The sequence below is a fragment of the Eutrigla gurnardus genome, assembly GCF_963514095.1.
Source record: "Eutrigla gurnardus genome assembly, chromosome: 3".
Taxonomy (NCBI): Eukaryota; Metazoa; Chordata; class Actinopteri; order Perciformes; family Triglidae; genus Eutrigla; species Eutrigla gurnardus.
The window spans coordinates 30,612,557-30,633,071 of record NC_139917.1 but is presented as its reverse complement, the minus strand read 5'-3'; the positions used below and the strand labels follow the sequence as shown (position 1 = coordinate 30,633,071).

The window sequence follows — 20,515 nt, the reverse complement described above, 5'->3', positions numbered from 1 at the left end:
AATCATAAACATTTTGGAGCAATTTCAGTTTTCTTCCTGAAAATAAAACTTTTTTTTATCTGCAGAGTTAAAGTTTATGAAGTTTGTTAAGTATTTGATGGTCAATATGAGTATTTAAAATGAGTAAGTGGGACCTGCACAGATCAGTTTGATATTTATCAGATTTACAATGTTTCTGTCGGACGTTTATTTTTATTTCTTAACTTAATGGTTGTTTTTGCATTCGGCTGCATCATGTTTTAAAGTGTTCACTTTATTTTGTCCACCCCCGATGGAGACACACTAAAGGAACATTTACTGATTAAATAGAACTCCCCGGACGGTGTTTCAGTGTTTCCACGTCTGACCAAAATAAACTCTGGGGTGGACAAAATAATAGGAACACCTGCATGGTGTCTTTTTTTTTTTAACACGGCAGCGAGGCGTCAAATGACTTCAGGTTTAACTCGGACGCTTTTTCCTGTTGATCTGTTGATAAATTCTAATGTGTTTTGATTACTTTTTATTTTTCATCTCCACTTAAAAATCTGAAATCTTACAAGATTACAAGAGACTTTTATAAGCAGACTGCATGTTTTAAAACTCTTAAATACACATTTGTCAGATTAGAGGGAACAGACAAGGTGGTGGACATAATAACAGGAACACCTGTAGCCTGTTAGTTGATCGTTCGCTCTTCTGGTCATTTATTTATTTATTTTTTTGTTCTGTTTAATTTGTAATTCTTTGGCGTCGGAGCAGAAAAGGTTCCGAGTCGTTTTCAGGAGCAAAATCAAACTTGTGTTGCTTCTGTTGATTTTATTGTATTTATTCAGCTTTTAAATGCTTTTAATAAAAAAACACCGACCCCGAGGTCGGTGAATGTCTTGAGAGGTCAAAGGTCAATGCGTCTCTTATCTTCCCATGTCTCAGTATGAAGACCTGGCCCACTATGGGCTGGAGGGTGTGGGCGGGGTGTACGGGGACCCACACCACCACCACCACCACGCCGCCGCCACCGCCCGCTCCCTGCAGGCCGTGCACCTGGCTGCTGCCGCCGCCGCCGCCGCCAGTGCCGCCGGCCCATACCCTCCGCACCAGTATGCCCAGTCCACCCACACCAGCAGCAACAGCATGGGCGCCACGGCCGGGGACGCCGTCAAGAGGGACAAAGACGCCATTTATGGGTATGATGAGTTTACTCCCTGAGACACAACACAAGACGGCTCTTTCACAAACCGGCGTCTTCTTTCTCGGTTCTTGCCACGTGTGATTTATCTGATTTAAACGCTGACATTATCCGAAGACATTCCCTCGAGTGGAAGTACCTCGACGTGAAAGCACTCATGAATATACATGCTACTTCAGAATGCAAGTATGAAAACTAAAAGTACACATTATTCAGAAAAATATGACTTGTTTCAGTGGATGCATTGATATATAAATAAATATTAAAAGAGAGAGCACATTTCCTTTCTAAAAAAAAACTGAAAAAGCAGTGGTTTAACAAACAGGAAGGTGTGAGCTTTTCTTCTAGAAGCTGATTGAAGTAATTTGGAGTAACACGATGATGCTTTCTGGTACCAATAAGAACAGAATCCTGAACGTCCTAAAGTTCTGATCTCCAGAGAAAAAGGCGTCGCAGTGATCTAAATGTTGGCGCTGCACTCAATAACGTTCTCTAAAAAGTAACCCTAACTACAGCTGTTGAATAAATCTAAGGACGTGTAGTAAAGAAATCCAATAGAAATAAAGAAAAGATGTATACAATGGCATAAAAATGAACATGTGCTTCAAAATGTTCTTTCTTTCTTTCTAATAACCAGATTATGTCTAACTGCCTTTGTTAAAAACACCTCTTTACATTTTAAACTTCAACATTCACAATCTTAAGAGAGAGACTAGAAACATTTGATTTGCTTACTTGTTGCTTCTGGTTTCACAGCTGCTGTTTAAAAACTCACCTTTTAATTGGCTGGTTATTTTCTCCATTAGTCTCTTTTTAATTGTTTTGTCTGTGAAATGTCAGGAAATCCAGAGAAAGTTGCTTGTTTTATCTGGCCGAGTGTCCAAAAAGCCCAAAGATATTTGCTTTATTGAAGTGTATGACAGAGAAAGAGAGAAGCTGGAACCGGTTTGAAGAAAAAAAACAATTGAATAAATGTTCTGTTTCGGCTCTGCTGACTGTGTTTATGTCAGATTAAGGCCAATAATCCGAGTACTTTAAACTAATTTCTGCTCAGATACAATCTCTCTTATATTGTAGTTTAACCTCAAACCAAAACTTGTTTGGAGTTCCTCAGGGTTCGATTTTAGGGCCTTTTCTGTTTTCACCTTGGCAACATTTACAGGTACGTCATACCAGTTTTTAATGCAGTCAACTATTCTTTTTTTTATTTTTTACCTCTGCATCACCACAGGACAGGATGTATTAAACTGGATTAAAGTAAAGCTTTTTGGTTTGATTGACACCGAAGTTGAAAGTGCATATTTCTGAATCGGTTCATTTTTATTTAACATTAAAATCAAAAGCAAAAAACAAGACAATATTGTTTTTGACTTTATCACTTCGTATCGGTGGGACCATGCAGTTTGCATCAAACAGTTTTGGTTTGATTTGTCCAGATTTTAGAGATTTCTGCATCCACCCAAAACTTTTTTAGTGAAGAAATATAATAATTATTATATAATAATATAACAATAGTTCCTGTGAAAAGGTTTTATGTTTTAAACAATCAATATTAAATTTACCTCTATTGGAGACATCCATGTAATGGACAGATATCTCCAAATCTTAATTTTGTCCTTTTTCCCGTTTATAAAAGTGCTCTAAGATGATTGGATGTTTCTCCTCCATGTTTTTGTATCATTTGAGCCAGAATGAAACTTGTTACAGTCTGAGCTGATCTCTCCTCCCCTCTCTCCCTCCTATCTCTCCCTCCCTCTATCTCTCTCCTCCTCTCTCTCTCCTGCTTTCTCCCTCCTCTCTCCCTCTATCTCTCTCTCCTCCTCTCTCTCTCCTGCTTTCTCCCTCCTCTCTCCCTCTATCTCTCTCCCTCCTCTCTCTCTCGCTCTCCCCCTCGCTCTCTCCCTCCCCTCTCTCCCTCTCCCTCCCTCTCTCTCTGTCTCTCTCCCTCCCTCTCTCTCCCTCCCTCTATCTCTCTCCTCCTCTCTCTCTCCCCCTCCCTCTCCCCCCCTCTCCCTCTCCCCCCCCCCTCTCTCTCTCTCTCTCTCTCTCTCTCAGACATCCGTTATTCCCTCTGCTGGCGCTCATTTTTGAGAAGTGTGAGTTGGCGACGTGCACGCCGAGAGAGAGCGGCGTGGCCGGAGGCGACGTCTGCTCCTCGGACTCCTTCAACGAAGACATCGCCGTCTTCTCCAAGCAGGTACTCAAACCTGCTTCACCAGGGCCGGATCAATCCTTGTATGTGGGGGCTCGGGGCCAAAATGAGCTGTGGGTCCCCCGTTGACCCACCCCTCCTAAATATCCCACTTCCTGTGTATATTCCCTTTATTCCTCCAAATGGTGAAAGAAGTATTACATTTGTTTACTGAACACAAAGTAGAAAAGTAACACATCTGATGAAAATATGTATTATTATGAAGTTAAATAATGCATTATAATAATTAATTTTATATTTGACCCTGTCTTTACAGGGATTGTGTAAATATTATGATTTGATATGAGTTTCCATGTTTGTGGGAGCTCGTCGCTCGCCTCCGGAGCTCCAGTTGGATGTGGTTTATTAATCTTAATAAATCATTTTTTCTGTGTATAGATCCGTTCAGAGAGGCCTTTATTTTCATCAAACCCAGAGCTGGATAATTTGGTGAGCTTTATTATTACACTGTTATGATTTTAAAATACCATTGTTATAAACAAGTGTTTATCTTTTATGTCTCACTTGAACATTATTATGATTATTTGTTTGTTGTTTTTGTTTTGTAGATGGTCCAATCAATACAAGTGCTGCGCTTCCACCTCCTGGAGCTGGAGAAGGTCAGCGTTGTCTCAGTGACCTTTGACCTTTTTATTTATTAGACTCCAGACGTAACAGTCTGTCGTTAAATATAAAGTAATGACATTAAAACAAAGTCCTGAAAGAAAAAATACTGTAATCTTCTAATATTCCAATAATATCTGTTGTGTTTCTACAGTTTCCAGTATTATGTAGCTATGCAGTGGTTTTAGAAGTACTCAGATACTTAAGTAGAAGAAATACTAATTCGTAAAACTTACTTAAGTAAAGGTATAGAAGTATCATCAGCAAAATGTACTCGTAAAGTATCAAAAGTAAAAGTACTCTTTTTGCAGAAAGGCTCCTTTCAGTGTTTTATTATTCTAGAATAATATATCATTTTTTATCTATTATTTGTATAGTTAAAAAGTAGCAAGTACAAGTATGTCAAAGTTGTACTTTTTAAATGTACTTTAAAGAAGTACTTACTGTGTCCCGATGTTTATTCTTCTTCTTCCTACGTTTTATTTCCAGGTTCATGAACTTTGTGATAACTTCTGTCATCGATACATCAGCTGTCTAAAAGGGAAAATGCCGATCGATCTGGTTATAGACGACCGGGACGGAAACAAGTCGGACAGCGAGGACTTCATCAGGTCGTCGGGGAACGGCGTGGATCAGGTGAGCTTGGTGGTCCCTTCCTGGAAAGGTTGTCGTGACAACGTCAGACGGCGCAGATACACTGTCATTGTCTGATACCTAAAAAAAAAATACTGTTTCCGTCGATGGACTTTGGTAGCATCGAGTTTAACCCTGAGTCGGGGATTATTACGACTGAAAACGAGTTGGATTGTTGGAACGGTGTAGGAACCATTTGTTTGTGTACAAGAAGTGGACGTCGTCATGGTGACGTCACCCGTTAGTTTGTAGACTACGGTTTTAAAATTCTCGAGTTCAGCAGTTTGGCGGTCGCCATCTTGGTTTTTTGGCAACCATTGGAAGGAAGTGACCATATTTGGACTGTGGATGAGCGATGGGTGGATCTGATGAACACAAGCGGCACATCGGCAACCTTACTGGATCTGGATCCATGTGGATTCTGGTGTGAAGCTGCTAACAAAGTTAGCTTCCATAATTCAAGGTCAACTTTACAGCTAAGTGTTAAAGTCATCTTAGTAGCTAATTAGCATTGGTAGCGACCTGTCAATCAGCAGGTAAGCCCCGCCCCCTAAAGCATCCCCTGCTTTCTGGTCTGGTGGACTCTAAATGGACCATAATGTACTAAATGAACATCATGCTGGATTGAAGAAGACTTGAAACTAGAGATTGAGATCATAAACTCATGTTTACAATGTTTACTGAGATAATACATCAAGAGAGAAGTAGGACCATTTTCTCATAGACTTCTATACAACCAGAGAGGAGTCGCCCCCTGGTGGCCAGCAGAGAGAAGTAGGACCATTTTCTCATAGACTTCTATACAACCAGAGAGGAGTCGCCCCCTGGTGGCCAGCAGAGAGAAGTAGGACCATTTTCTCATAGACTTCTATACAACCAGAGAGGAGTCGCCCCCTGGTGGCCAGCAGAGAGAAGTAGGACCATTTTCTCATAGACTTCTATACAACCAGAGAGGAGTCGCCCCCTGGTGGCCAGCAGAGAGAATGCAAGGTTTCGCTTTTCAGAACCAAACTGAAATGTTGAATATCCCCCCCCCCCCCAAAAAAGGGTAAATGGAATATGAGCAGATCATTTTGATCGTCCATCTGTTTTCAAGTGCTGCGTGTTCATCTGTCTGACCACAGATATCACACACACACACACACACACACACACACTTTCTTTTCGTCTCTCGGACTCGTCAAGACTTCTCTGTTTTCCAGAGAAGCAGAAATAATGGAGGTGAAAAGTCAGCTTGTGTCTGTTTTCCTGAGCCGGCCAAGCAGGTTTTTTTTTTAAAATCGACTCCCAGCAGCCTTTTTTTTTAACCCTTTAATCACCCAGAAGTGTGAACTCCCAGCAGCTTAGTGTCGGATGACCCAGCGCCTCCAAAGCTCTGCCTTTCTGGGTTTTTTTCAAGTGGCTTCCTTTCTGCCCGGATGATACACCGATAATCCTCCGGCTCCTACTTATGTTGTCGCCTCCACCTTTTCGGATGTTGCTGAGAGCTTGTAAATGAGGTGTTTCTGCGCTCATCACCTGTCAATCAAACGGAGTGGGGGCGGGACATCAGGCAGGTGTTATATAATATCTACTCACAAGTTTTTGACTTGCAAACGAGTCGCTGCTATCAGAATAATGAACGATTCAAGTCGTCCTGTAAATAGTTCCAATCAGGAAACCTGAGATCGTCTTCTGCTGAAGGAACATCTGACTTTTTGTTGTTCTTAAAGTCATTATAAACGTATAAACACTACAACTAATAAACACCATCAATCAAGACGTGGATCCATGACACGCCGCAGCATTAATGTCAGCCATGCATGTGATCTGTGTCTCATCGGTCGCCCTCCTGCGTCTGCAGACTTCCTGGAGCAGAGATCACGATGACGCGGCGTCGGTGCGGTCGGCCGGGACGCCTGGGCCGATCAGCGGCGGTCACACGTCTCACAGCGGCGACAACAGCAGCGAGCAAGGTGAGGCCGCCTCATATATAGCCTTTACTGAAGTAATAGTACTAATACAGCACTGGGAAAATACTCAGATACGAATAAAGGTCAAGCATTCAAAACCTCATGTAAAAGTATATTATCTATCAGTACAGCAGTACTATAGTGTCTGTCTATCTATGATGTTTCTGGGTTCATTTTACTGCTGTAGATGTTTTTATCACCTTTTATAAGATGTTGGTTAATTTAATCTACAGCGATGCATCATATTCAAGATAAGATCATCGTGTTTGTAGCGTCGCCATCCGGTGAGAGCACATATCTCTGGAAAAGTCAACTTTTGGGTTTTATCACAAACATTCAAATATAAACACAACTGGAGATACGTGGTTTTCAGCAAACAGGAAGGGGGACGAAAAACTGTCATCTGAGAAATCACTAAAGCCGGCTGGGAAACGTAAAATATTCACCTCGAAGCATAAAGTTGCATAAAATAGTGTGTGTGTGTGTTTGTGTGCGTGTGTGCGTGTGCGTGTGTGTGTGTGTGTGTGTGTGTGTGTGTGTGTGTGTGTGTGTGTGTGTGTGTGTGTGTGTGTGTGTGTGTGTGTGTGTGTGTGTGTGTGTGTGGTTTTTCCGACATGTTGGACTTGACATGAGTTTGAAAATAAAGGGAGAGGGTAAAGAGGAGGAGGGAGTGGAAGAGTGATGAAGGCTGACAGACGACGTGAGCTACGAGCCGAGCTGGAAGAAAGAGAGCTTTATGTCCCAGAACACGCACACACACACACGCACACACACACACACACACACACAGGCGGGTGGGGGAATAGAAAAAACACAGCATGCAGTGAACACACTCACAGTGGGCATTAACAGAATTCATATAGGTTCATATTTTACACAGTGTAAATACACAATATAGAGTATAGTTTAAACAAGCAGCCTCTGAAACACAAATATACAGTACATCAGGTGTTCAGTGCTCTATAGGCAGACAAGGACACAAGTATGTTTCCACCCAGTTTTACTTAAATATGTTTAAAAAAACAACAACAACTCTGAAATATGAGAAAAATGCCACTTACATTCCTAAAATGTCTCCATGCTCAGCTGAGAACGTTACAGGTGCTGCTTTGAAATCCACATGACCTCTGAGAGTGCAGCGGCGATTATATTCCAAAGCACAAATATACACTCCTCACAAACCTGCAGGAAGGTGCCGGATTTTGATTGAATGCAGCTCATGGCAAGCGTCATCCTGCTGTGGCCTGCCTGCTCTCTCTGCCCAGAATCTCCCCCTGACGCCGACGATCCACTGATTTCTCTGGCCAAACTTTTAACTTTGAAATGCCTCCACATCAACTACGTGCTGATCGTCTAACAAATTGCTCAAACCAAAACTACCAAGAGAGAGCGATCCAGTCTGTTAAAAATAAGTTTTTTCCTTTTGCGTCGAGGTGTTTTTTTCTAATCCAGACTATGAAACCAAAGACGAGCCGTGTCACACCTCCACAAAAAACAAATCTGCTTGGTTAGGCGTGTTCGCTCCGACTGGACGTATCGACGGCCAGACCTCAAGCAGCTTCAGGTCGCTCCCTGTTGGCTGGCAGATATTTAAACATCACTCGCACACAGCCAGTTTCCCCCGGTTGACCTCGGCGACGGTGCCAGATGTGGTTTTAATAAGAGAATTTCTTTTGACGTTACTGGGTGAAAAAAAACCGACCCAACTGACTCATCTAAAGCTCACTCATTCACACGCCGTATTGTGCTTTGAAACTCAGCCAGGCTAGCTTTTTATGCTAAGCTATGCTAATCACCCGTGGAAAGAAAGTGATGGAACTAGATTTTTCTTTGGCTATCCACCTTTAGTGTACTTTTGGTGTAGTTTGGTTGTTCCTGGTTTGTGCCCCTAGTTCCAAAGACAGCAAATATTAACACATTTCAGATCTCTCTCTCTCTCTCTCTCTCTCTCTCTCTCTCTCTCTCTCTCTCTCTTTCTCTCATTCATCATGTTGGACGAACTCTTTCAGTTTCTTTGGCAGACTTTATTCTTTTATTGGCATGTCAACGTTTTGGTGGAATATTTGTTTTTTCTTTACTAACAACAATGAACCGCCACAGCTGCAATGTCTCGTCCTCTTCCCATCAGCCAGCCGTTTCAGATCCTATTGGCCAATCAGGCGTTCAATCCCATTGGCTGACATAAAAAAGGACTTCTCAGCCGCCTCCTTTCAAAGGTCTGGGCAGACCCATAACCAGACCGGACGGCAACCTCCGGTTCTGAACAGTGAAGCCAATTCTGACCTGCATTCTCCCTGCTGGCCACCAGGAAGGATTGACTACGATCGGAATACATCACATTTTCATGTTCTCTTACCTCACGTTAAATAAGAAGATGGAAACGAGCACTAAAATCATTTAATTGTGAAATTGTAACGTGACGCCGCCTGTCCTCCTCCGACGTCGCCCACAAACTTGCTCCTTTTCCTTTTTTTTTTTTAGTTTGCAGGTTGTTGTGAAGCCGAGTTTGTCACAAACCATTAGCAGGTTGGGTCGGACCTCTCTCTCCTCTCTGGCTCTCTGAGGGGAGAGAACGAGGGGGGAGGGGGGGAGTGTAAATCAGCCTCGGGAGCTTGCGGTTCAGCCTAATGAGGCTGAGAGCTTGTTTATGGAGTTACGCATCATTTTTATGATTATTTCCACCTTTTCAGGCTCTGCTGCGCGGCAGAGTCCTGCCTCTGTTCAGGCAGAGAGGGAGGCCCGTGGTCTGCCGCCGACCCCGGTCCAGGGCGGACCTGGGGCGGACCAGGACCCAGAGCTCCCTGCTGCAGGCCGGCGAGGCCCGACTCCCTCACCGTGGCTGTTAAAAAACGCTGAGGAGAAAATGAGCCTCATTAAACGGGCCGAGAAAAGTGCAGTAAAAACACCGGGCCGGCAGCTTTTTTTAGTGGCTTTCAGTTGAAACGCTGCATTATGTGCCACCATCCACAAAACCTACTGCGGGGGGGTAAGAGGGGGTTACCAAGCAGGGCAGGGGTCGCCAGTTTGAATCCACTCATCAACTGGGGAAATCTGTGCAGGGAAGGTGCACAGATTGAAAGGCATGTGTTGGCCCGGCAGTTTTGTTAATGGGCGGGAAAGTGCTGAGAGGCCTCGAGTGCTAATGTTAGCCGTGTAGCTGCACTCGGCAAATGCAGGGAAATATCTAAACTGAAACCTCCCAGGCCTGCTCACCTATGTTTCAGGTGCTTCGTGTTTCTTTGTTGACGACCTAAATTACCCATTAAATATAACATGAACCCTCCCACCTCTATACATCCAGAATACGTTGAAAAATAGGCAAATCACAAAAAAATCTCTGTATCGTGAACATTTTCCAGTTTTGGAAGTGTTCAGGACATTGGAAACATTTGTTTTACCCCCATTCAATTAGGAAAAGTCACTGAATATCAAACAAACCAAAATAGAAAACAACATCCGTTCGAGACCGTGACGTAACGTTTCCGTCTCCTCCTCCTCAGGCGACTGCATGGACAACGGCGTGGCTTCTCCCAGCACGGGAGACGACGACGACCCCGACAGAGACAAGCTGCACAACAAGAAGAGAGGCATCTTCCCCAAAGTGGCCACCAACATCCTGAGAGCCTGGCTCTTCCAGCACCTGACGGTGAGAGCATCCACCGTTCTCTCATTCGCTGTTCTTTGGGGGGTTTAGCTGCTAAAAACTCACCGTGAACTTGTGATCGGCAGTTTAGAAGAGAGACCTTCAGCACTTCTGTCTACATTGGAGCTGACGGCTGCTTTAACTTGTGTTTACGGTGTTTGAAATGATGCGTGCTGATTGTGGGCAGATTATGAGGAAGTCCTCCCCCCCACGTGCCCTGCACTGGAGCAAGACGCACACTTCTTTTGTTCAGTCTCTTGTGGTTGTTTTATTTCTCTGTGGTTTTGAGTCTCTTTGTAGTCACTTTGAGTCTCTTTGTAGTCACTTTGAGTCTCTTTGTAGTCACTTTGAGTCTCTAATAACTTTGAGTCTCTTTGTAGTCCTTTTGGAGGTGGGGGGGGGGGGACGGGGGTTTAGCTCAGGAGGCAGAGCGGGTTGGCTGGTAACCGCAAGATCACCGGTTTGATCCCCGGCTGCTCCTAGCTGAGTGCCTGGTGTCCCTGAGCAAGACACCTCACCCTAATTGCTCCTGACGAGCTGGCTGTCGCCCTGCATGGTTGACTCTGCCGTCGGTGTGTGAATGGGTGAATGTCAGTCATTACTGTAAAGCGCTTTGGAGAAAAGCTCTATATAAATGAGGACCATTTCCTTTTGAGTCTCTCTGTAGTTGCTTTGTGTCTGTTTGTAGTTGCTTTGAGTCTGTTTGTAGTTGCTTTGAGTCCCTTTGCCATAATTTAGAGTAACTTTGTAGTTCTATATCTCCTTGTGGTGATTTTTGTCTTTTTGTAGTTGCTTTGTAAAACGCTAATCAAATTAATAATTAGTGTAATAATAAGAGTGAAAACTTTTGAGTGTTTACAAATGATGAATTGCAACAATGACAACTGTAAAGGTCAAAGGTTAATACCGACAATGTCAAAACTTTATCATCACCAATAAAACTCAAAAGCAGCTATTTTATTTTATTATTTTAATAAGAACGAGACAGAAACCAGCTCAGTCGGTGTAACAGGTTTGTCCGCTTGTGTCGAGTCCAACGGGACTAGAAGAAGATGTTTTATTAATATTCTGTTTATCAGCATAAAACATAAATCCACTTCCACTCGTTGACATCGTTAGGCGGCCGTAAGAACCTCAGAGGGGAAATATTATTTCTTTTTTTACGAGCATGAAACTGAAATGAATCGTCCAGTAAAAGTGGGTGGACCGGCTCGCAGCCGAGACTGACTCATAGTTTTTGGCTGAGGCCAGCAGAACAACCAAACACCCCCTCTCCCCCCACCCTTCTCCCCCGTCTCCCCCTCCAAACATGGAGAGGCTAAATCGGTTCCTGCTCGGCGGGGGTCGGGGCCGCCGCCAGAACTCTGAGCTGAACCTGGAGGACAGCGAGTCCTGCAGCAGATGGGTGGTGAGAGGGATGGGGGGGGGGGGGGGGGGACTAGTACCTGGGGGAGGGAGGGGGAGGGAGGGGGAGGGAAGAGGTTGTGTGAAGGGCAACAGTACGTCCAACACAAAGCAAGAAGAAATAACAGAACAACCTCAGTCCCAGATATTAAAGAGACACACTTCACTGGAAAAACCTCATTCGTGTTATTTTCACTGCATTTCCCAGAAACACCTGCAGTCCTGGAGGTGTCTGAGGGCAACTTTAACACTTCACTGACTGCTGGTGTATTTATTTAGTTACTGCGTTTACTTCTGTAACATCAGGAATGTAGGACTTTTTCAGGTTAAATGTATTATTTCTTTTTACAGTGTGGTTATGTGTGTGTGTGTGTGTGTGTGTGTGTGTGTGTGTGTGTGTGTGTGTGTGTGTGTGTGTGTGTGTGTGTGTGTGTGTGTGTGTGTGTGTGTGTGTGTGTGTGTGTGTGTGTGAGAAGAGCGTAATGACTCTTTTTGATCCGACGGCCTGTTTTTGTTAAGTTCTGCAGCCGGACTCTTTTATTATTGGCCCCCACTTTAATCCTGATGGACCTGGTTGCCATGGTTACCACGGAGTGCTAAGGGAAAGTTGTAGAAGGAACATGTGGAAAATGTTCAGACAAAGATCATTTAAAAAAAAAAAAAATTCACTCATAATCCTGCTGTGTGTGTGTGTGTGTGTGTGTGTGTGTGTGTGTGTGTGGTTTCCTCCCCTGAAGTTGTACACAAACTCCAGCAGCCTCCTCTGAGCCACAGCTCATAAAAGCCGAGCCACAAGCCGACGTGCTGTTTACACCCCCCACACACACACACACACACACACACACACACACACACACACACACACTCAGGTTTTATTTTATGTCATGTAACCGTGCGGAGACCCCGGTGGAAGGCATCCTCCCTGTTAATGTAATTAGTGTGTAATTTACCTCCCTCGCGCTCACAGATGTTGAACAACCAAAACGCACAAACAGGTGGCGGCCGCTGTTTTTGTGTTTTTGTTCACGCTCGCCATTTGTTTACAGTCACCCGACTCATTAAAGAGCCCGCTTTGGTTTACAAATTACACATGTGACTCCCGTCAAAACAGCTGGAAAGACTTTGCACGTGTCAAGTGCTTCTCAGCGACGGAGCGGCCGAGTTAGCACACAAAAAAAGAGAGACGAGAAAACGACTCGTCAAACTTCAAAGCGAGCGCCGCGATGACGGAGGAGGACTTCACCCACGCTCGCCGGGCGGGACTAGATGAGCCCCGGCGCTGACCTCCCAGACCCCTTCCTCCTCCCACCTCCTCTTGCCCTCCATGCATCAGGGGTCAGAGGTCACCGGGACACCTCCATCCATCCATCCATCCATCCATCCATCAGCAGCTGTTTACAGCCATGGAGTGGCAGATGTGGGTGATGGCGAGGCCACGGCGTCACCCACGGAGTCACCGGCGCTACAGGAAGTCTCGCTCTCATGACATCATCATCACGGTGATTTTGACCCCCCAAAAAACACTTTTAAATGTGATTTCTTCGGGCTGCAGTTCCTCCACAGATACGGATGGAAACGTGCGGCCGTGTTTTCAGAGCCGTTTAGTTTGAGAAGTCGTTTTGTTTCACAGCAAAAAAACATAAATAAAAAAGGTACCAAACGCATCTTTCTCCTGTTTGGTTGTAAAGAATCTGAATCCATTCCACCTTCAAACACTTGAGTTTTTCCTGTGAAACAAATTGTAGATGTCTCTCTCTTTTTTTTTAAGACAAACAAAAGGCGTGTAGTCGGTCTTCTTGGACCTGAACCTCTCTGGGTTTGGTTTAAACCTCGAGGCCCCCGTGATCAGACGTCGTGCTTCGTGGCTCCCTCGCCCTGCAGTGAAAACATCATCCATTACCTCGGTGACAGGCGCCCCAGGGACCCCAGGGCCCCGCTCTCTGTGAGGGGTCGCCTTTATTGACCTCTCTCTCACACACACACACACACACACACACACACACACACACACACACACAAATGTCCAGCATGTGGTCACATACATCACGGAGCAGCCTTTTCTTTCCTGACAGCGTAAATGAGCGTCCGTCAGATAATGAAGTGAGGGGGGCGATCAGACGACAGATGGAGGGAAACGAGTCGAGTCGCCTGAAAGACGAGTTGAGGGCAAAAAAACGAAGAAAAAAACAACAAAGCAATAACCTGCAACTTTGTTTTCTAGACATAAACGCTTCCCTAAATCATCATCATCATTGTCGATCTCACTGAAATGTATCGTATCAGAGGTGGACGAACACACACACACACACACACACACACACACACACACACACACTCTAGTACTTACAGCCACAGGTTTACTGGGCTGCTAAACAACAACACCTCCCCCACACCACAGCATGAAAGTGTTCAGACCTGCCTGACAGAATTTTGACTTCATATAAGAAAGTGGACGTCGTCATGGTAACGTCACCCGTTGGTTTGTGGACTACAGTTTTAAAAAGCCCACAGTTTTGTCGTTTCGGCCGTGTGGGAAGTGACCATATTTGGACTGTGGAGGAGCGACGGGTGGCAGAGCAGCACCCCGAGCCTTTTCAACCAGAGGAGGCGCCCCCCGATGGTCACCAGAGAGACTGCAAGTTGAAGTTCTTCACTTCTCAGAACCGGAGGTTGCTGCCAAAATTGGGCGTTTTTTTTTTTTTTTTTTCTCGCAGCCCTCTCGCTTCACTGCAGCAGGGTCTGACGGTCTGCTGGTTCCGGTTTTCCCGTGTCCCCCTTTCCCTCCCAGCCTGGGCCTCCAGCCTCATTTGTTCTGCTCAAACCCAATAAACTCTACACTTACACCTCACAATCATGGATCACATACACGCTCATAATGACATTATTCAGATGAGCTCTACCTTCACAGCGAGGCGGGCGTTGGGACTGATTCCAGACCAGCCGCTGGGCCCGGCGCTGCTCGTCATGCTGCAAGCTGCTCCCCTGCCAACGGGATTATAATCTCACAACGAGCAGGTGGCTTCAGATTAAAACCCTGAGTTTGAAACTCTGACATTATTTCGCTCTCGTCCCCGTTTTTGAAATTGTCTGGTGGAACAATCGAAGCCCCGCCCCCTCCCTCCTGGAGAATGCCGCGAAAACAACCTCGTGATTATCGCTCTTTGTGGCAAATTAGACGCAGTTTCGGCCAATTACCTGTTATCGGATCAAGGGGGCGGAGGGACGAAGACATCAAAGACGCAGAGACATGTGGCGAGTCTTCTGGGGTCGCCCCCGAGGCCGTTTGATTGGCTGGCGAGTTCTCGGGTAGCGATGTGAGAGTTTGTGACGGACGGAGCTTCCTGTTTCCTCTGATGCCTTTCACACGTGCTCATATTGAACGATAACGTAGTTACGAATATTGTACTCCACCTTTTTAAAGCGTTAAAATAGTCATAAACGTATTACTTTTTTTGACTTCAGTTCGATTCTTCCTGCATGAATATTTTCATCTGAAATGGAGAAAGTCTCCCAAAAACTAATTTCAAGGATGAATAAAAAAAAGTTTTTCTTTTTTTTGTCAATACCCCAATATTGACAATAACTGTGATATTCAGAAAATCAAATAAAGCTATAGATGTTCATAATACACTTATGATCCAGCAACGCTTAAATTATTCTTTTATACACTCATGGTTAGTTATGTTTCAATTAATTTACCAAAATAAGAGACAGTGATGAACAATAATCACAGATAAAGATGGATTTGATTGATGGCATTGTGACTTCATCTTTCAGATTGTGTCTGTTTATATAAATATTGGGATGATATAGTTATGGTGAATTCTTATGGCCGTAATAATCATGTAGTGATAATCTGATATTGGGACCAAAACCCCCACAAAATATTCAGTTTATTAATAAAGACTTATTTAGGTGTAAGCAGTTATTTAATGATTATTTAAAAGATGATTTCAGTTACATATTCAAACTCATGAACATATATGATTTTAGATTTATGTTGTGTTTTTGGGAGTTTAACGAGTGTGAACTGTTGCATCGGGGTGAAAGCGGCTCCTGGAAGCTATCGGGGGTCAGATAGGGGCGTTGCCACGGACGATCAGCAGCGTTGCCGTGGACGATCAGCGGCAACAGCTGCTCTCAGTCGCCGTGTGAAGCAAAACTCAGTCGCTGCCAGCTGTTTGCTGTGAAACATTATTTATTGTTCGCAGCTTCTTATCAGACAAACGGTCCGGAAAAAAACACTCATTATCATTCATTATCACGTAAGACACGAACACACTTCCACACTTGGAACGGTTCAGTAACGATCGGAATGTTGCCCATTTGATTTTCTGATCAATTCATTGATTTCAACTATGATTTAGGGGGACAACAAAATGTCCTCACAGTCCCCACAGAGATAGTAACACAACATTTGAAAGCATCGCACACACACACACACACACACACACACACACGCACACACACACACACACGCACACTCACACTAATTAACGGGTCTCTCTCTCTCCACTTGGCTTCCCTCTCTAATTGGCTCACCATTTCTCCCCATTAATTATGCTCCATTTCATATCCCCTTAATGAGGCTAGCCCCGCCCCTTTCTTTAACGCTAATTAGCTGCTTTGAGGCTGGCACACTGAAAACAGGAAGAAGAAGAAGAGGAAAGCTGTGATGTCTGACGTCTCTGTGTTTTGTCCCTCTGCAGCACCCGTACCCGTCGGAGGAGCAGAAGAAGCAGCTGGCCCAGGACACCGGCCTCACAATCCTGCAGGTCAACAACTGGTGAGTCGGCGAGGAAGCCACCTAATGGTTTGGATTATTTCCTGTGGGGGTCTCCAAATATCCCCAGATACAGGGGGGTGGGGGGAGGCGGTTAATTGGAGAGTTAATTGGAGCTGGGAGGGTGGAGGTAGAGACCTCGAGGAGGGTTCCTGGTGTGTCTTGTTTACCGATACAGACATGGAAACGTCAGCGAGTTTCAGTTTTTAGTCTAAACAAGTCTCTTCTTCGACGTTTTTCTCATATGTTGTTGAAGTTCTCAAGGCGTGCCCACAGTTAATTGAGCGTTTATCAGTAAGTGAACTGTAAAAATGTCTTCGGGGAAATCAGGAAGCTCTTCGGGAACTTTCTGAGGAGTGAAGCCGACGCTGAAGTGCCTTTAAACTTGCGTTGTCTCTGCTGGCCACCAGGGGGCGACTCCTCTCTGGTTGTATAGAAGTCTATGAGAAAATGGTCCTACTTCTCTCTGCTGGCCACCAGGGGGCGACTCCTCTCTGGTTGTATAGAAGTCTATGAGAAAATGGTCCTACTTCTCTCTGCTGGCCACCAGGGGGCGACTCCTCTCTGGTTGTATAGAAGTCTATGAGAAAATGGTCCTACTTCTCTCTGCTGGCCACCAGGGGGCGACTCCTCTCTGGTTGTATAGAAGTCTATGAGAAAATGGTCCTACTTCTCTCTGCTGGCCACCAGGGGGCGACTCCTCTCTGGTTGTATAGAAGTCTATGAGAAAATGGTCCTACTTCTCTCTGCTGACCACCAGGGGGCGACTCCTCTCTGGTTGTATAGAAGTCTATGAGAAAATGGTCCTACTTCTCTCTGCTGGCCACCAGGGGGCGACTCCTCTCTGGTTGTATAGAAGTCTATGAGAAAATGGTCCTACTTCTCTCTTGATGTATTATCTCAGTAAACATTGTAAACATGAGTTTATGGTCTCAATCTCTAGTTCCAAGTCTTCTTCAATCCAGCATGATGTTCATTTAGTACATTATGGTCCATTTAGAGTCCACCAGACCAGGAAGCAGGGGATGCTTTAGGGGGCGGGGCTTACCTGCTGATTGCCTTGTCACATAATTGAAAAATGCCTCCATAATGTCCCATAATGACTATATGGTTTAATATTTTAACGGAGGTCTTTGATTGATGACGTACGTCGTGTACACAGACAAGGGAATCAAACCTTTTAATTGTGTCGACCAATCAATCTGACACCTGAGACAAAACACCTTTTTTCACATTTGTGTGAATTATAAGCAGCAGGAGAGAGTTTTTTTAAATATACATCATGGCATCATTGAATAGGTATGATTTTATATAATTTCTACCTTACAGCGTTAAATATAAATGTGTATATATATGAAATATAACTTATATATATTATTTTTAAAAGCAGCCGGGCCGACGAAGCGGCTCCATCACCGTACAGTTACAGACAAAACAAGCATCGCGTTTCAGTTTTTAAACAGCTGCTGGTCAGGAGGAGAAATCCAGCCCAACCTCGCTGCTGCTTCGATCTCACAACGTCATTAAAAACGTACGCAGGTTTTATAGATTTTATTTTTCATCTCTCTGGTTTTACAAATATGAAAACAGAAACACAAGAATCAGAGCGTGAATATTTCACGTCTCTTCAGGCTGTGAGTGGAAACACCTTTCGGACTCGTTAAACAGCAGGTTGTGAGGTGATACACTGGAGCCTCTGAAGACCATTAGTCAGACCCGCTGCCCTCCTGAATATTTGGCTGTTGCCGTGGCAACGCCTCCGGAGCAGCTTGCAGTATTTTTCCCTGATTCGGCACATTTCGGAGTGAACGAGCAGAGACGGAGAGGCTGTAAACGTAGCTTTTGTGTGTGTGTGTGTGTGTGTGTGTGTGTGTGTGTGTGTGTGTGTGTGTGTGTGTGTGTGTCAGATGAAGTCTTCTCCTCACATTAATCTTCTACTCTCTATTTTTCATTAAATGTGTTCCTCTCCTCTCCTTTCTTCCTTTCTCCTCCCTGTTTCCTTCCCTTGCTTCCTCATACACAGTATATCCTCTCCTTGTTTCCTCTCCATTCCCTTACTTCTTCTCAGCTCTCTTCTTGTTTCCTTTCATTTCCTCTCCTTTCTTCCTGTTTTCTCCTTGCTTCCTCTCCTTGTTTCCTTCCCTTCCTTCCTTTTTTATTTCCTCTCCTTGTTGCATTCCTTGGCTTCTTTTCATCTCTCTCCTTGTTTCCTTCCCTTCCTTCCTTTTTTATTTCCTCTCCTTGTTGCATTCCCTGGCTTCTTTTCATCTCTCTCCTTGTTTCCTTCCCTTCCTTCATTTCATTTCTTCCTTGTTCCCCCTCCTCTCTCCCCTTATTCTCCATGTCTTCCTCCCCTCCACTCCTCCCTTCATCTGTTGCCTCCTTCTCTCCTCCTTTAGTCTTGTTTCTGTTTCATCTCCTCCTCTTCCTCTGTTTCTCTTCTCTCCTCCTCCTCTGCTCCCTCTCCACCTCCTCTCTTATCAGCATCCTGTCATTACTCTTCCTCCTCATCACCTTTTATCACATTGAACTTGTTATTTTTGGTTTACCGGCAAAACAAAAAAACCTGTCTAAAGAAAACTAAATGTTAATTAAATGTATTTATTATTAATATGATTATTGTTGGTGGTCAAACTGTCAGTTTTTGTCTTGTTAGGATTTTAACGTTTTACTGTTTTTTCATGTCAAACTTTGCGTTTGTTGATTTATGAGGTGTGTGTGTGTGTGTGTGTGTGTGTGTGTGTGTGTGTGGTGGAGGCAGTTGGTGTAAATGGCATTTTCATGGCAAACAGCTGGACTGGTTTATTTAAACACACCCGTTGTGGAGGGGGGGGGGGGGCGTACTGACCTGAGAATGACACCCAGGGTGGGCGGGGCTTAACGACTGTTTTACAAGCAGTGTGTTAGCGTGTTAGTGTTTGGTGATTGTGGTTGTGTAGCAGCTTTGTTTGAAACCCTGAGCAGAGTAGTCTGACTGTACGGAGACGAGCAAACACCCTCCTCCTCCTCCTCCTCCTCCTCCTCCAACCTGAGGCGAGGGGCTGGAGGAGGGGGGGGACCAGAGATTCACTTCTGTTCTAGTTTGGACATGAGGGTGATGTTTGATGGTCACTTTAGCACTAAACTTTAGGACCAAACGTCCAAATATGAGCAATAAACACGTCATTTATTTGCTCCTGCAATAATAAAATCAGATCTACAGACGAGATCCAACTGGTGTATGAAGAAAAGTGGATTCAGACAGTAAAAGAGATATTTCAGAAAATAAAAGCTGTATTCACTCTGAATAGCAAGATGCACATCGGCTGGTTTACTAAAGCTCGATGAACCCAAAATTAAATTGCAATAAACTGATAAAAAAATGATTCCGAATGAACTACATAATGACGACAATTTGTAAAAAGTCAGAGGTCGTGCTTTGTTAGGTCTGTCTGCAAGATGACGAGCAAATCACTTTTAAAACGCTGGTTTTCTGGATGGAGTCCGGCTCGTGTGAATAATAAATCGTCGTAGCGCTCGGGGAGACCTCGGACCGCTACGATGCGTTTCTGATTCAGCCCGGCGTGAGTTCACGTCTCTGCGCTGACTCACGGACAACAAGTTTCTTCAACAGAGGCTCACTTTTTAAAGCATCATGTGGAAGTTTTCCTCTGAGTCCAATTATTTAACCGTTACCAGCTCATGGGGAGGAAACGCCATCAGTATTACACCAGATACGTCAGCGAATATTTCAGTGAAAGTAGATTCAGTGTGTGAGCCGACTCAGATATACTCTCTGTATCTCCTCCCCTCCTCCTCCTCCTCCTCCTCCTCCTCTTGCTTGCCTTTTTTTTACTCCCTGAAAAGACTGCTATGGCCTTTGTTTTCCTGAAAAGGAAACAGCCCCCCCAACACACACACACACACACACACACACACACACACACACACACACTTTTTTGTGTGTAACCCCCTCTTGTCCTCCCTCTTTTTTTTCCAAACAAGTTGAAATGGAACCATCCCTCCCCGGAGGTGGGGAGGTGGGGAGGTGAGGAGGTGGGGAGGTGGGGTTGTAGGGGACATAAATCAAGTGGGGAACCACAGAGCTTTCACTCCGGGGCGGGTCAGGAGGGGTCGA

The 20,515-nt window shown here is 44.6% G+C and overlaps 1 protein-coding gene across 1 annotated transcript in view; it reads left to right on the top strand.

Annotated features, from left to right (window-relative positions):
- The window catches only part of meis1a (Meis homeobox 1 a), a 29,823-nt gene that overhangs the window by 2,146 nt on the left and 7,162 nt on the right, over positions 1-20,515 (top strand). Inside the window, exons 2-9 of the mRNA XM_084005983.1 lie at positions 913-1,166; positions 3,224-3,365; positions 3,759-3,809; positions 3,929-3,979; positions 4,473-4,619; positions 6,460-6,571; positions 10,069-10,214; positions 16,325-16,401. Of these exons, the coding sequence (XP_083862109.1) occupies positions 913-1,166; positions 3,224-3,365; positions 3,759-3,809; positions 3,929-3,979; positions 4,473-4,619; positions 6,460-6,571; positions 10,069-10,214; positions 16,325-16,401 (980 nt within the window). The remainder of the gene's footprint in view (positions 1-912; positions 1,167-3,223; positions 3,366-3,758; positions 3,810-3,928; positions 3,980-4,472; positions 4,620-6,459; positions 6,572-10,068; positions 10,215-16,324; positions 16,402-20,515) is intronic.